A 14,079-nucleotide genomic window follows, 5' to 3' on the forward strand; every position below is an offset into this window, starting at 1 on the left:
AAAAAAAATAAAAAAATGCAGAAAAGTTAACACAATGAAGATAATATTTGTGGCCGCTGAGCTTTGGCATTGAAGGGATAGTCTGGCATTTTGGCCACATTTGCTTATTAGGTTAAAGCATAAAAGACCAGGAGCACTGCCACCAGCATGGCAATTAGTGAACTTTGGTTCTGTTCAAAGGTGAGAGAATCTGCACCAGCACAAGGCTCTTTCCAGGCTTTAGGCAAAATTTCAAATTCCTTTAATACAAGTAATAAACAGTAATGTCTTAAAACAAACGATTCAATTGAGAGAAGTTGCATTTAATTTAGTTACCGCTAATAATACATGACTATTTTCAAGTCTAAGTGAAATCAGCTTGCAAGATAAATTGCAGATCCTCCAGGCAAATTCGTTGTTATCACCTTTTTACGCTTGGGGCCAAAAGCACAGACACTGTGAGGTAAATCGTCCAGTTTGAACCGTCCACTCACATAAACATGGCCTCACTAGAATGATGTCATGTCTTCCTGGCTTAAGAATGAATGGGAAACTGTGGAGCAGAAGCAGCTACGCTCATTTGCCTGGCAAACTAACTGCCATGTTTCACTTTGAATGTGAAAGCTTGAGCACAGAAGTAGCCGTTGTGTTTGGTCTAAAAGATGCAAAAATAAAATAGGGAGGGAGCGGGTTCTGGCAAACAAAGGGATAGAAAAATAAGGTCAACTGTGCACAAACTTACTGTTTGGAAGCCTTTGATAAAGTCTTTACCACAAAAAACAAACAAACAAAAAAGTTACTGGTTCCTCCGGAAAACCCATTAAAACCAACAAAAATAAATCAACATCATAAATTAAATATCAGTTTTTTCTGCTATGCCATTCTCTTAAAGAGTCATAATCACAGAGAAACACATCGACGCTAAAAGTGTGAACATGAAAGTCAAAGGTTACGTTTCATTCTTTAAAAAAAGAAAAAAAAGAAAGTGCTCTATAGAACCATAAATGAAAAAAACAAAAAACAAAAACAAAGGAGAAATTAGTTCACAAACAAGCTAAATTTACCTTTGTTTATTGTGAAATGAACGGCGGAGCCTAACAGCAGTTTTATTGGATTAATTCATCAGCCACTGTGCAGCCTAATTAAAACAAATGGCACATACAACACATCACAGGGAGTTTGTGATTCAAAACACACGCAGCAGTTTGAGCAGAATGTTAAAAAGGTTTCTTTTTCAGTAGGTTTATCAATTACTCTGCAAATGGCTCAAAGGAGAGATTAAAAAAAAAAAGTACAGATCAAAGCAAATTCACAATTTACTTCAACATACTACTGTATGGTTTGTTGGCTCGGCTGCAGGAAATGATTAACGTCCGACGGGTCTTAAAACTGAATGACGACAAGTGACACAAAATACAAGCAAATTCATACTGTAGAACACCTCGTCCTCTTTTTTCACTTTCACTCACATCTCATGTAATGGCCAAGGGATGGCAGCAATAACTGGATTAAGTACATCGTTCGTTATGACTGTTGTCCTAAATAGAGACTACACCTCAATCAAGATCACTGACTGACAGGCAAAAGCCTAACGGTGCAACTCCATTATCATAAAAAGTCAATACAGCTTAAGGAAGCCCTGCACACAACATACTGTAATCAATCTTACTTCACAAATACACACGGCTCTCATTCCCCCGCAAGGCAGCTCAAATTAATGATCTGAGGCAGTTTAAAAAGTAACACTGTGAGGGAACAAATCCACAGTCGAGTCAACTATTATGTCCAAATGTGCGCAGACGAGCAGAGTAGTAGATTTGTGAATGTTCGATTCATCCTCTTCAGTGCATGCTGAGAACTGTCGTCACAGTCCTGCCAAGAGATTCCCTCACATGCAGGACACATTAGCAGCGGAGCAAAGATGTTGTTAACACACACACACACACACACACACACACAAAAAGGGTCTCCAAGTTCTTACTGTGTTCTGTTTAGGAAGCAATGATTGCAGGAGCCGGAGAAACTCCACACATGAACACGTAGTACAAAGTCATCCCAGAAATTCTCCACACGCACAGGGGTAATTTTTGCCTGCCTACCTGTAGCCCCCGTCTCCTCAGAATGCTTGACTCGTCCATGGTACAGAGCCCCGACTTGTCATGCCTCCCTACCGGCTCGTAGCCATGCTGCACTGCACTGCCGCTCCAGCCTCCTGCTCCCTCCCTCCTTCAGGCTAAATCTGATCTTAGCAGCTGCTAAACACTTCTATCAGAACTTATCTGATTGGAGGGGGGCAGTCAGCTGACACCTCATGTTTTTCCTCTCCTCCGTAACTTCAGGGGAGGGAGAGAGAGAGCGGGAGAGAGAGAGGAGGGGGGGAGAGGGAGACAGAGAGAGTTCTAATTTAGCCCAGCAATGGGTGGGGGGGGGGGTACTGGGGACAAGTGGGAGTCCCTATACTCATTTCTCTGTGCTGCCATGCTTTCTGGGCACCCGAGGTGACCATGAAAATGAGAGGACATCCTTCCCAGCATTGTTCTGCCTCTACCTCAACAATGAATCTGGCATCCTGTGTGCAGCAGCCGGCCGGCCGGCCCGACAGCCCTCGCTCGTCAGTGACTCACACACCTGAAGTTCAGGCCAACGTGACGGCTAAGACAACAGCTCTCACTGTGGAAGAAAACAATGGCCGTGTGTCCTGTTAAAGTACTTAAAATTGTTGTTCCTGGATACTTTTTAAAGCTGCGGAGACAATGTGTCAAGCTGCTGCGCACGGGTGGGCGATCACGAGAAGCACGTCCTTCACTCTAAACAACCCAAATAACCCACATATCCTGTCTCTTGCAGCACCACACGGAGATGAGCTTTGAGACAGCGGACCGCAGATCTTCACACTCACCAACTCGATGTCCCCACACCCTCTTGAAATGTGGCATTTGGAAAATACATACTTCCAAGATGCCATGCTGCCAATTCTATCCAGCAATTTCACATTCTGTTTCAGTCTGTGTTTTTCTCCCCCCCCCACCCTTCCCTTCTTTTCTCTTTTTCCACCCTTTCTCACTCGTTTCCATTCACGGTAGTACTCCTCTGTGAATATTAAGTGGGCCCCTTCCATTCTCCTCATCGCCAGTCAAGCTCAAATGATTCCTCTTGGAGACTATGGCCTGGAATGACAGCTAGCCGCTACTACAGCTGGTGGAGGAAGTGCACAGGATTGTCTCAGGTGACCACTGCATTAACTTTTGCCCATTTTGAACCCCAATAGGAGCGAGTGTTGCAGGGATTGGGGTGCTGCTGTGCTGATAAGACAGCTGAGAGTAATCAGGCTGTTGTTTGAATAAACCCCTTAAAACCTCCGAGGACGAGGATTACAGTAGTCAACTTTTTCAGCTTGAACAATGCCCTGCAGATTACCTGAGGGAATTAAAGTATCGCATTGTGTCCCACCGACTAGTTTCGAGTCGGTGCTCAGTCCCTTGATGCTTAAAATGAACAATTAAGAAAAGTCCACATTTCACTAATAATGACGATGATAAACTGCAGGAACTCAAGGGTTCACTTATTCCTCATTTGATAGAGTACATCCCCCTTTTCCATACTACACAATGTAAAAAGTACCACAGCCATTACTCTTGTAAAAGAAACAGAATCGCAGAACTGATTGGTCAGGTGACAGAAAATGAACTGTAAAGCATCGTGCACATCATTTCTTTAAAGGGAAAATGGTTTAAATGTGAGGATTTACAAAAAAGTAAAACAAAAAACTGTTTTAAAAAAACACACACAAGTGAAGCTGCTTTGAGGTGGGTTTTAGGGGCAGCTGAGCCACAGAAAATCCTCCGGTAAAAGTCCAGGGGTCGTCTGTGACTCATTTCCTCCTGGCAGGTGGGCAGCTGAGGTCGTTTCCTCTGCTCTGGAGAAAAAAAAAAACAAAAAAGAAAGAGAGAGCTGGCCCTGAAAGCATGCAGAGAGTGCTGATTGAGTGACCCACAGCCCCTGCTCTGCCTGAGCTTATCAGACCAAGAGGCAACCTGCAGATGTAAGGCAGGCAGGAGGAGGAACATGGCCTGTGAAGAGAGCGGCGAGGAAAGAAAGAGTCAATTCCCTCCATACAAAACAGAGCAATGAATCCATCAGGTCCAAAGGTAAAGGAAGAAAATCCAGCCATGATAAAACCCTGTAGAGCCACTGGATGAGGCAAGTCTTTAACCTTGACAACAAGCGCAGAAACTGTAACCAACAAGAACAAAATACCTGCAATGCATCAATCTCAATTCGGGTTTTTTTTACATTTTCCTCAGTTTGAATAAACTGTAATAGTCATGGAAATGTATGCATTCACAAAAGTAAAATGATATCAGCTTGAGTCCACATGGATAATCCAATTTCCTCGGGTTAAAGAAAATAACAAAACGTGAATAGCACCATCACATTTGAATCTCATACATATACCAAAAAAAATAAAAAATTGTATCTCAACTGAAACTACTTTATCCAGACTGACAGTTTAATTTATATCTCTCCCAGATGTTTAGATTAACACAACACACCGTTTGAGGATGTGTGAGGCCAATATACATCCAAGGCTTTTCTGCAGGTGGACACGAGCAGAGCGACGAAACCACATCACGGACACGAGACTAAGTCTTTTATGCAGTAAGAATATTAGGAGATTAACCTCTAGTTTGTAGGCCTGGATTTCATGTTTTAGATCTTATGCTGACTTGGTTTCTAACCACAGTATAACAGGCTCATGTTAAGTAAGTGGAAGGTGAGCTTCAGAGATTCTTTCTACCAAATTGTAATGCTTGGAAAGATTTTTCAATAAGGTAATTAGAACAAATGCCATACATACAGGGGTCACATTAGATATTAATAGAATGCATTCCTCAGCCTCTTAGGTCAAAATGACAAACCTCAACCATTATCTTAACATAACTAGTGTCCTAATCCTCACTGTCCACCTTTCCCGCTTTGGTTTAGTGACACCAGAAATTGAGTCGAGTGACAGCACAGTATTTGCACTAGTGCATGTGTTGCAACACATTTTGCCAAGTATGTACGCTTGAAAGCTCACTTGAAAGCTGAAGGCCTTTGCAGCTGCGTAGCTTGTAGAGCGTGAAAGAGCCCAAAGTCTAACCAAAACTCTGAAACTAAGTCTCAATGCACAAACTGCCTTTTTTTTTTGTTGTTGTTGAGTTTGTTTTTCTTACGAGACGGGAGAAAGTAAAGACTGGCAAACGTGTTCAGTAAAACTCAAACCGGTCCACATGCTGTTGGCCACACACACACACACACACACACACACACAGAATAACAATAAGTTATATTTTCAGGTTATGGGTCACGTTCAAAGCACATCACACAATCAAAGAGGAGCTCAACTCATGAAGCCATGCAAGGACCAGGGAACAAAGACTGAGACCAGAGACAAACAGATCAATAAGGTGCATCTAGGTAACTTATTTTCCACTCACTTGTTTTTTTATGGCCAAGTGGCTTCTCAGGTACCAGTGGTATAAAATAACAGCTTGGTCAGTGTTGAGTATAAGAGTCTATGGAATTTGTTAAAACATTAGGGTTCTTGTGACCAGACACAGATACACCTCATGTTTGTTCACATGCACTGCATTTCCTTCCTCTGTAAAAGCAAACAGCTTCAAGAACAATGATATCAGTAAAGGACATCACCGACTACAATTACGATAGAGAATGGGAGTCCGCTAAGGCACAACATCAGGATTATGACAGTCTTATCTCCATATCGCCCCACAACTGAAGTATTGATTTTCTGTCAAAGAGCATCTCAGTCAAGAGAGATGTGCCATGCTAGTCAAAGAGCCATGCACAGCCGGGGGCATGATGAAGGAGCATAAAGGAGGAAAAGAGGTAAGAAGCAATAACAGGAACCCTGTGAGGCGACGGAGGGCAAAGCATGGCTGACACAGGGAGTCTAAACCTGCAATGAGAGAGCAGATGATGGTCTGCAGTCGAATATGGATCGTTTGGAAAGTGTATAGATGATTGTAAAATGAATGCAATTTTCTACATAAACTCCAAATTTAGATCACAAACAGGACTTTAGACTAAACAGTTACATGCTAAACTGACTTTTTTTTTTTTATAACTGGTCAGTGTAAATTCATCATCTTCAAATTTTCCAGTGTTGGTTAGACAAAAACCAACATTTATGATGCGCATTTTTTTCTATACGTTGGCAATTAAACAATTAATAACAAGTTGCAGTATTTTTTTGGCGGTTATACCTTTATACCACCACCACAAAAAAAACAACAACAAAAAACTGCTCTACTCATCAGTTTAAAATAATGTATATCTGGGTTTTATACTTGTAATTGGAGCAAATAATTGGATAATGAAAATATCTACAAAATAATTTGGTACTGAGAAGTACAGCTCCTCAAAAATATCTACAAACAGATTTTAACTACAGTGATCCGTTTGCTGCTTTAGACAACTAGAGCAATAAGAAGTGAATTATGGATAATGCATGTTATATAATCATAAACAGCATCTCAAATTAAGCTCCATGTTTTACCAGAAGCTGGTGCTTTCTGCTTTTAAACATAAAGCATCACCACTTTTCTGGTGTTTATAGCAGTTTATTATATATATTTTTTAATATATTTTGAATATGTTGCAGACCTTTTAATAATCAAGGTATAATGTGTTTAAGCTTATCATTTATAATTATTTAATTTTTTTTTTAAACCTTATGTACATGTTTTGTTATTAGGGGCCGAACCCCACCCCATCACCCCACCCATCAACCAAGGGCAGACTTGGTGCCTGTCCCGAGTCGGGAGGAAAAAAAAAAAAAAAATTCTAGGTTTGCGACAGGAAGGGCATCCGCCATAAAAAGACAAACAAACAAATAAAAAAACAAGTTTCTAACAGCCCTACATATGAACTTTATCAGTTCAGAACCCCAATAGGATTCCGCATGTCCATAACGTTCACGGTCGCACCGCCCCGCTCTCAAATTTCAGGCCACCAGCCAGCTTCTACAAGCTTGCCAATCAGAACAGAGTGGACTCGGGGTGAGTGGGCCTTAAACAGACAGCAGCTAAAATGAACTATTTCAGACAGAAGTACTGCCAAAAGGTTGCTGCCAAGATTACCCGCTTGAAATTAAATGGTTACCAAATCCACCTTCGGACTGTCATGAGAATAGACCACAAACTCATGCTTGGAGCACTTGATACAGCAACATGCTCTGTATGCTGGCAGCCCTCCATTCAAATCAATGTCACTGAGGTCAGGGACCGATGTACTTCCCAGTAATATAACCACCATTATGACAAAAGCCACTCTGCATAAATAACCAACAGACATCATGTCGGCCAGTTTTAAATACGATGCAGACTGTGTTTGAATCCTATTGTAGAATATCAAATAACTCCTCTAAAATAGAGACCAAGTTAATTCACAATTATCAAGATGTTCTGAATGAGAACTAAAACTGAGAAAGACAACAAAACAAAACAAAGCTCAATCCACTCAGCAGCTTGAAGCTGAGGCGCTTGTCTCTTCAACCAAATCACCATCTTTTCTAATCTCGAGGTGTCAGAGGTGTCGGTGCAGCCGATACTGTTAAGATGTAGATACACATCAGCCATTCAGCTCCTGTCTACACAAGACAGTTTCTGCCAGCATTTAATTTTCTCATGTCACCAGGGGTTTGCAGACGTAAGATTGAGTTGCAGACTGCAGAAACAAAAGGATGATTCACTGAGATATTTGAACACATACAGTGTGCACACAATGCACACTTTATGTTTGGGTACAGCTGTATTCATAACAGGTGAGGAATGGCTGAAATGTGATTAAGCTTCTGATGAGGTCTTATGAACGTGTTCTTCAATGTCTAAACCTCAGTGAGATCTGTCATTTGTACACAGGTGTTAACATGGTCAGTGAGCAGATGTGCTTTTTTATTTATTTATTTCTCGCACGTTTTACATATTTTCTTGTGCCAAAATCCTCACACATTCTGATGATTTCTACCTTAATAATGCAAGATTTACACTGTTCTGATTTTATAAAGTATGTCACAAAATTACAGCAGTACAGTGACAACTGTGGAGGGGTGCAGCATCGCAGGGACTGGAGGCAGTGTGCGATAGTCCGTGTGCATGCACTGCTCCCTGATGTCCTTCTTAAGCGACAGGCTCTATTTCAAACCTCTTATTTTGTTCTCAGCTGCAGACTGATGAAAAAGTTGTGCTTCGGGCCCCAGGGTCCCAATAATTTCACAACCTCACCTGAAAGGTGTGCGACCCCTCTATTAAATTATTTACTGAATCTGATCTGCACTTTAAATTGTCCTAGCTGTACAATATGTGCTTTAATCGTGTTGGAGTTAATGGCAGAGTGAAAAATCCAACTTACTGTAGAGTTTTGAGTGAAGCTTAAACAACCACATAACAACAGAGGAAACAGTGACGTTACTATACGAGTGCGAGGCAGCAATGTAATAAACTGTGCCTATTCTGCTGAAAAGGCATTTTCCAAGGAGGGAGGGAGAACGTGCACTGCTGATACTAAAAATATATTTTATGTTCATGCAATGCCTTAGCAGTGAAAAACATTTTACATTGTGGTGGGTAATTAAAGCTAATCAGCACTTGGACTGCTCTTTTTGTAACACAAAGAGAGATCAGAGGGGTAAGAAAAAGAAAATGAGCATCCGCTGATTTCTACGAGTTAAAAAGCCAAATGTAGTTGGATAAGCACTTTACTCAGCTTTGCTCTGCCCTTTATGATCTGCCACACTCCACACAGCCCTTCAGGTATTTGTCCTTGTGAAGATACAATAAATTCTAATAAACCCATTAATCAAGCAGAAATCATTGCTTTTCTCCGACTGGTCAGAAGAGCGAGCCTCGCTCCAAACTTCAATCTCTGCACAGTTTGCCATTGCTCCACGATAAGTTATGGAGCGTGTTTCTATGACGACGATATTTTAAAATCACTAACACACTGGAGCTTTAAACAAGTGTGTTGATTTTATTGCGCACAATATTTTTCACTTGAAATTACTTTCGGAGCAGTTTTTAGGATGACGAGAATGCAAATTTGAGTGCTCTGTACATGCTTTTAAAAAGAAAACTCATATGTAAGTGTACTACATTCGTTTATTACAAAATTCAATTCCTATTCTACTGTAATAGGAATTGGTTTGCATGTGTTTTTTTTTGTTTTCAAGTACGTTTATTTAATTCACATGCCCAATCTAAGTGTCACGGGTGCAATTCAATAGCAATATGTAGCAATAGCCAAGTATAGTGTGAAGGTGACCTGTAATAGAGAAAACGTATCCAGTCTCCAGACAGAATTATGTTCCATTATACTTTAATCATCCTTGAGTCCTTGGGTGCAGAGGTGGCATGTGAGACCCCTCCTACTGAGGTGTCCTTGAAGGTGAAGCTCACCTCACATATTTCTGCTTGGTTACTATAGCTGGAATTGAACGTTGTTATAAAACACAATAGCTCAAATTTCAGCTAAAAAGGGAACCAAAAATAATAAAGATTGATTCAGGTCATCAGGCCATTTAACTTAAGTCAAGTCAACACATCCTCAGGTGGACTTCTTCAAAAGAAGAAAATGTTACGTTGCAAGAAATCATGTGTTAATTTACTCTGCAGGCACCATAAGGGGTTATTTTGTGGCTTTGGCCAGCACAAGGATCCACAAGGATCCATGTTCCAAATGCTGAAAATGCACTAGCGCCCCCCGGTGTTTAAACATTTTGTACAAAGCAGTAGTTAGATTCAAAGATAAAATTAATACATGTAAAAATAGTGTAATGCAGCTACAACGGTACGTATAGTGACACATCTCTGTAAACAGGGTCACCACGTCTGAGCCATATTTGATCCTGTGTCTGTATTAGGTTACCGTGAGTTCTTCTTTGTCAACCCACTCAGATCACTAATGGTGTCCACACACACACACACACACACACACACACACACACACACACACAAACACACACGCGCGCGCTTTTTATCACATTAACCTTTTATCTAACCGATACCATGCAGGCTGGGAATGACTCATAGCTTTACAACATTGGATTAGCATCTGCCTTTCATTGCATCTCAATATGACAACATCTCAATATAGGGCACATCGTGGTTTCTATCAGCATCATCTCAAGGAACAGAGTGAGACCAGGCTGAAGGTCACCTCTGTCTTCATGACTTCAATCGGTCACGAACTATCGAATCTAAAGATGCGCTCGCGGCTCTTCAAATGGGTTTTTTCATTTTTCAAAGTATTGTCCTGTTTCCTTCTTGTATTTTCTCACTGATGTCTGTCTTTACTTTGTGTTTGTGTGTAACCCTAAAAGAGGGAGGCTCAAAAGAGTCTTAAACCCTTGTCATTTGGAGTGAATTTAATTATCCTTGACAAATGTGAACGCTGATGTAGTGTGGCCTGATGTCATTTGTAACCATAGAAATAGATGTATTTATAAAACCGTTTTTAAAACCATGCAGAAAAGTGCTTTATAAACCTACAGCAGTGAGGGATGAGTCTCTTACTAAGTCTTACTAAATGACTTACTACGAGTCATTTACTAAACCGGTGGTCACCCCCAACACCCAAAATCAAATTAAATTGGTGTTTGATCACATCCACAGACGAAAGAATTTCAGGTAAAGTAGCATATCTTGTTTACAGCCTCAAAGAATGGCTCGTGTGGACGTACTGCTCTATACATCAAACAAAACATTTGATTGTAGCCGATTAATCATGGACTCATACAGACAATGTCTCAGTCTGCAGACAGGTGCAGCACAGATCCTGTGTGCACCTGTTGACAATTGTGATTACATATCCAAGATTAAATGTACAATGTGTCACTCAACCGCTAGTGAAGCAATTCCACTGCACTAATTTATAAATGGTTATGGATTAATGCATTTAAAATCTATTTCAATGTCACTTTATGAACTAGACTTCAGTGCATGACTATATGCAGCTTTCCCATCCAATTAGAATTAAATTATAATAATTCTTTACAGTACTTTGTGTCTCTGTAAAGATATGTATACATCCATTTTGAGCAGGATATAGCAGAGATTGGTTTTGTGATATGTAGTGAATAAGTCTAGATATAGAGACATGGACAAATTGGACAACAACAACAACAACAACAACCCTACATTTTTTTCCAAAATAAATTGAAATTGACAAAAGTCATAACCCAAAAACAAAAAACACCACATTAAAATCGGACATTATTTTGATTTTAGATTTAAAAGAATAGTTTCGAACAACACAATGAATGAAAATGGCCCAGACCAAAAGTAAATAGATCATTTTAAACGGTTTCCTGTAATTAGCATCTCACACCGTTTAGCCCAACTGTAATCAGGGAAAAGTATTCCCTCTACTGTTTGGCTTAGCTTTTATTGCATTATTTAAAAAATAAATACAAAACCAAAAGAAAAGTGTGATTTTATTTAATTTTTTTATTACCTAGTCAGTTTCAAGTTTTTTCAGAGAAAAGTTAGACAGTACCCTTACAAGAAAGCAGAACCTAACACTTTCGTCAATGTCTGTATATAGATGTCTCTAGATCGACATCTATGTAGCCATCTATATCTACACACACAGAAATCTATACATTTACAGACATGACCTTTTGAAAGTTCCCTATTACCCAACATTCCCCGTTCAGAGAAATTCACACAGACCGAACTCTGCTTAAAGGATGAAGTAACATCATGCAGAGTAGTGGGATGATAGGGAGTACTCACTGAGCTGGAAGTGAGGGAGGGGTCTGACTTTCCGAGGTTCAGGGAACGCATGCGGACCAGGTTAGAGATCTCAGAAGGCTGCCACCCCGTCTGTGTCTGCTGGCTGGTGGGTAACAGAAGGTACTTCCCTGCAGAGCAACAACAGGAAGAGGTTCACTTATATTTAGAAAAAGACTGATCAAAGTACATAGAGTTGTAGTGGCACACAGTACTTCCACAAAAGCACTGCATTGCATGCAGAACTCTGTCGTTTTTGTTGTATGGATTCATCTACAAATCCTTCAGATTTGTCTTAGGACCTATCGGCCAGAGCAATAAACTAAATACCTAAGTGTATAAATGCAGCTCCACTGGAACAAGGTGCCACAGTAAAGCAGTATTTATACACAGATGGATCAGCATTAATTATGTAATCGGTGACCGACAATAAGCGAGTAAATGAGGAGCCAGTCTATTTGAAGTGACATACCAGAAACATATCATCCTAGCTGTTTGCTTTAGTTAGAGTTACGTTGACTCCAACCCTATTGTAGTCAGGCAGGATGCCAAAGGGTTCGTTTAGGCCAGAGAGGAGGAAAAGCCCATTAAGAGATCACAGACATTGCAACATTACATAACACCAGCGCCAGCACAGCTTAAACTCTGAGGAAGGTAAGTAAATAGATGCAAGTGTTTACAACATGAAGTCTTTGAGAATATTCTTTGCTGAACTGAACAAAACCACACGTCCACTTTCCAGAGCTGGCAGCTAGATGGCACTAAGTCCTTCTTTTATCATTCATTCATTTTCCTGTACCATCTTTTATCCTCAGACTACACCGAGGCCACACAAATGAAAATATAACAGCCTGAGCGTTTGAATGAACAGATTCTACTCTTGAATGTATGAATCCTTCATAGAAGTGTTTTCATCTCTTCTCCACGTGTTTAAATTTCCATTTCCTGTTTAAGTAAACACTCTGGGAGACAAGAGCTGAGGATTAACAGTTTTGGCACAGTAAAGAAAGGGAAGATAACTGTGGGCCTAAAGCTGGCTTCTCTTCATCCTGCAAAACCTGAAAGTTAAAACAAGATGTCAAACACTATGGCTGTTCCAAAGGCTTTGAGGCTGGTGTAATAACATAAAATGCATGGTGGTTAAAATAAATAAATAAATAAAATAAGTTTCTCTGGAACTTTAACACATGTTGCACTGCTGTTTAGTGTACATTACAAATATATAGAGTACTTCATAAGACCCTATATATGATTATGAGTTTATTCTAGCGTGGATGTAAATAGTGATCATGGGAGATTTTGTTTTGCATAACACAAAACTCCCATGTGAACTGACTTGTTTTTTTCACATTTCACTTGTGATTTTATTGACTTACAACAACCTGTGATCTGGGTTAATCTCATGTGGGTTTTTTCACGTTAGTGCAGCCAGTCACCTTTAACATGTAGACAGCAAGCTTTTCAGGAAATTGCCGCCTCTATTTTCAACCCTGCTTTCACTGCTTTGATCAGTTAGAACACTTGAACACACTGCAATGACTACAGCCACTGCCAGAAATATGTTCTGCTGTTGCTTCTTGTCGCTTTTTACTTTGCTCTGTCCACTTTCCACTCACCCCAACCGGTCAAGGTAAATAGCCCCCCCACCCTGAGCCCAGTTCTGCTCTAGGTTTCTACCATTAAATGGAGTTTTTTCCTCTCCAAAGTTGCTTATTGGCTTGCTCAAGGGGGGATTTGTTGGATTTACATATCTGTATAGTCTTGACTTTATTATGTAAAGAACAGGCAACAAACTGGTATACACAGTATATTCAGTGCCTGCACAGAAGGCAGTCAGAGACTTGGGCTACAGATGCTCACTGACAGTGATGTGTCGCAGTCATTACACAGACAAAGTACTTCAAAGTAATCGGGTTCCATTCACTGCACGAGGGTGAGTTTTGTAAACACAGTACAAGATTTTTAAACTTCAGTATCTAAGATCACAAACACAGTTCAGGGATCCAACGCATTGAGAACTGGAACATCTCCTGTTTGAATCCAGCAGGGACCTTTTTTTTTTGCTTTTCATTCTCTGTATTTATATCTTCCCTCATTTCCTGGTATCCGACTGCTGTCGACTCCAAAACTCGTGCCTTAAACCCTTAAAAATAAAAAAACTGTTTAAGGCTGCAGCAGTGGAAGCAGTTCAAGTCACCGTATTTCCCAAAAAGGCCGAAATTAAAAAAAAAAAAAAAAAAAAAAAAAGGGAGCTTACGATCTCGCCACTCTGATGTCACAGTTTGTACTAACGTGTTTTAAAAGGAAA

General features: G+C 40.3%; 1 protein-coding gene across 7 annotated transcripts in view; it reads right to left on the bottom strand.

Moving 5' to 3' along the window:
- Positions 1 to 14,079, bottom strand: part of mast4 (microtubule associated serine/threonine kinase family member 4) — a 90,928-nt gene that overhangs the window by 57,276 nt on the left and 19,573 nt on the right. For 6 of the 7 annotated variants that reach the window (XM_067483370.1, XM_067483371.1, XM_067483369.1 and 3 more), the window contains exon 3: positions 11,775 to 11,902. In XM_067483370.1, the coding sequence (XP_067339471.1) occupies positions 11,775 to 11,902 (128 nt within the window). Of the gene's footprint in view, positions 1 to 2,078; positions 2,202 to 11,774; positions 11,903 to 14,079 lie in introns of those variants that run through there. The other variant, XM_067483378.1, reaches the window with a different exon arrangement.

The sequence above is a fragment of the Channa argus genome, chromosome 18 (genome assembly GCF_033026475.1).
Source record: "Channa argus isolate prfri chromosome 18, Channa argus male v1.0, whole genome shotgun sequence".
Lineage (NCBI taxonomy): Eukaryota > Metazoa > Chordata > Actinopteri > Anabantiformes > Channidae > Channa > Channa argus.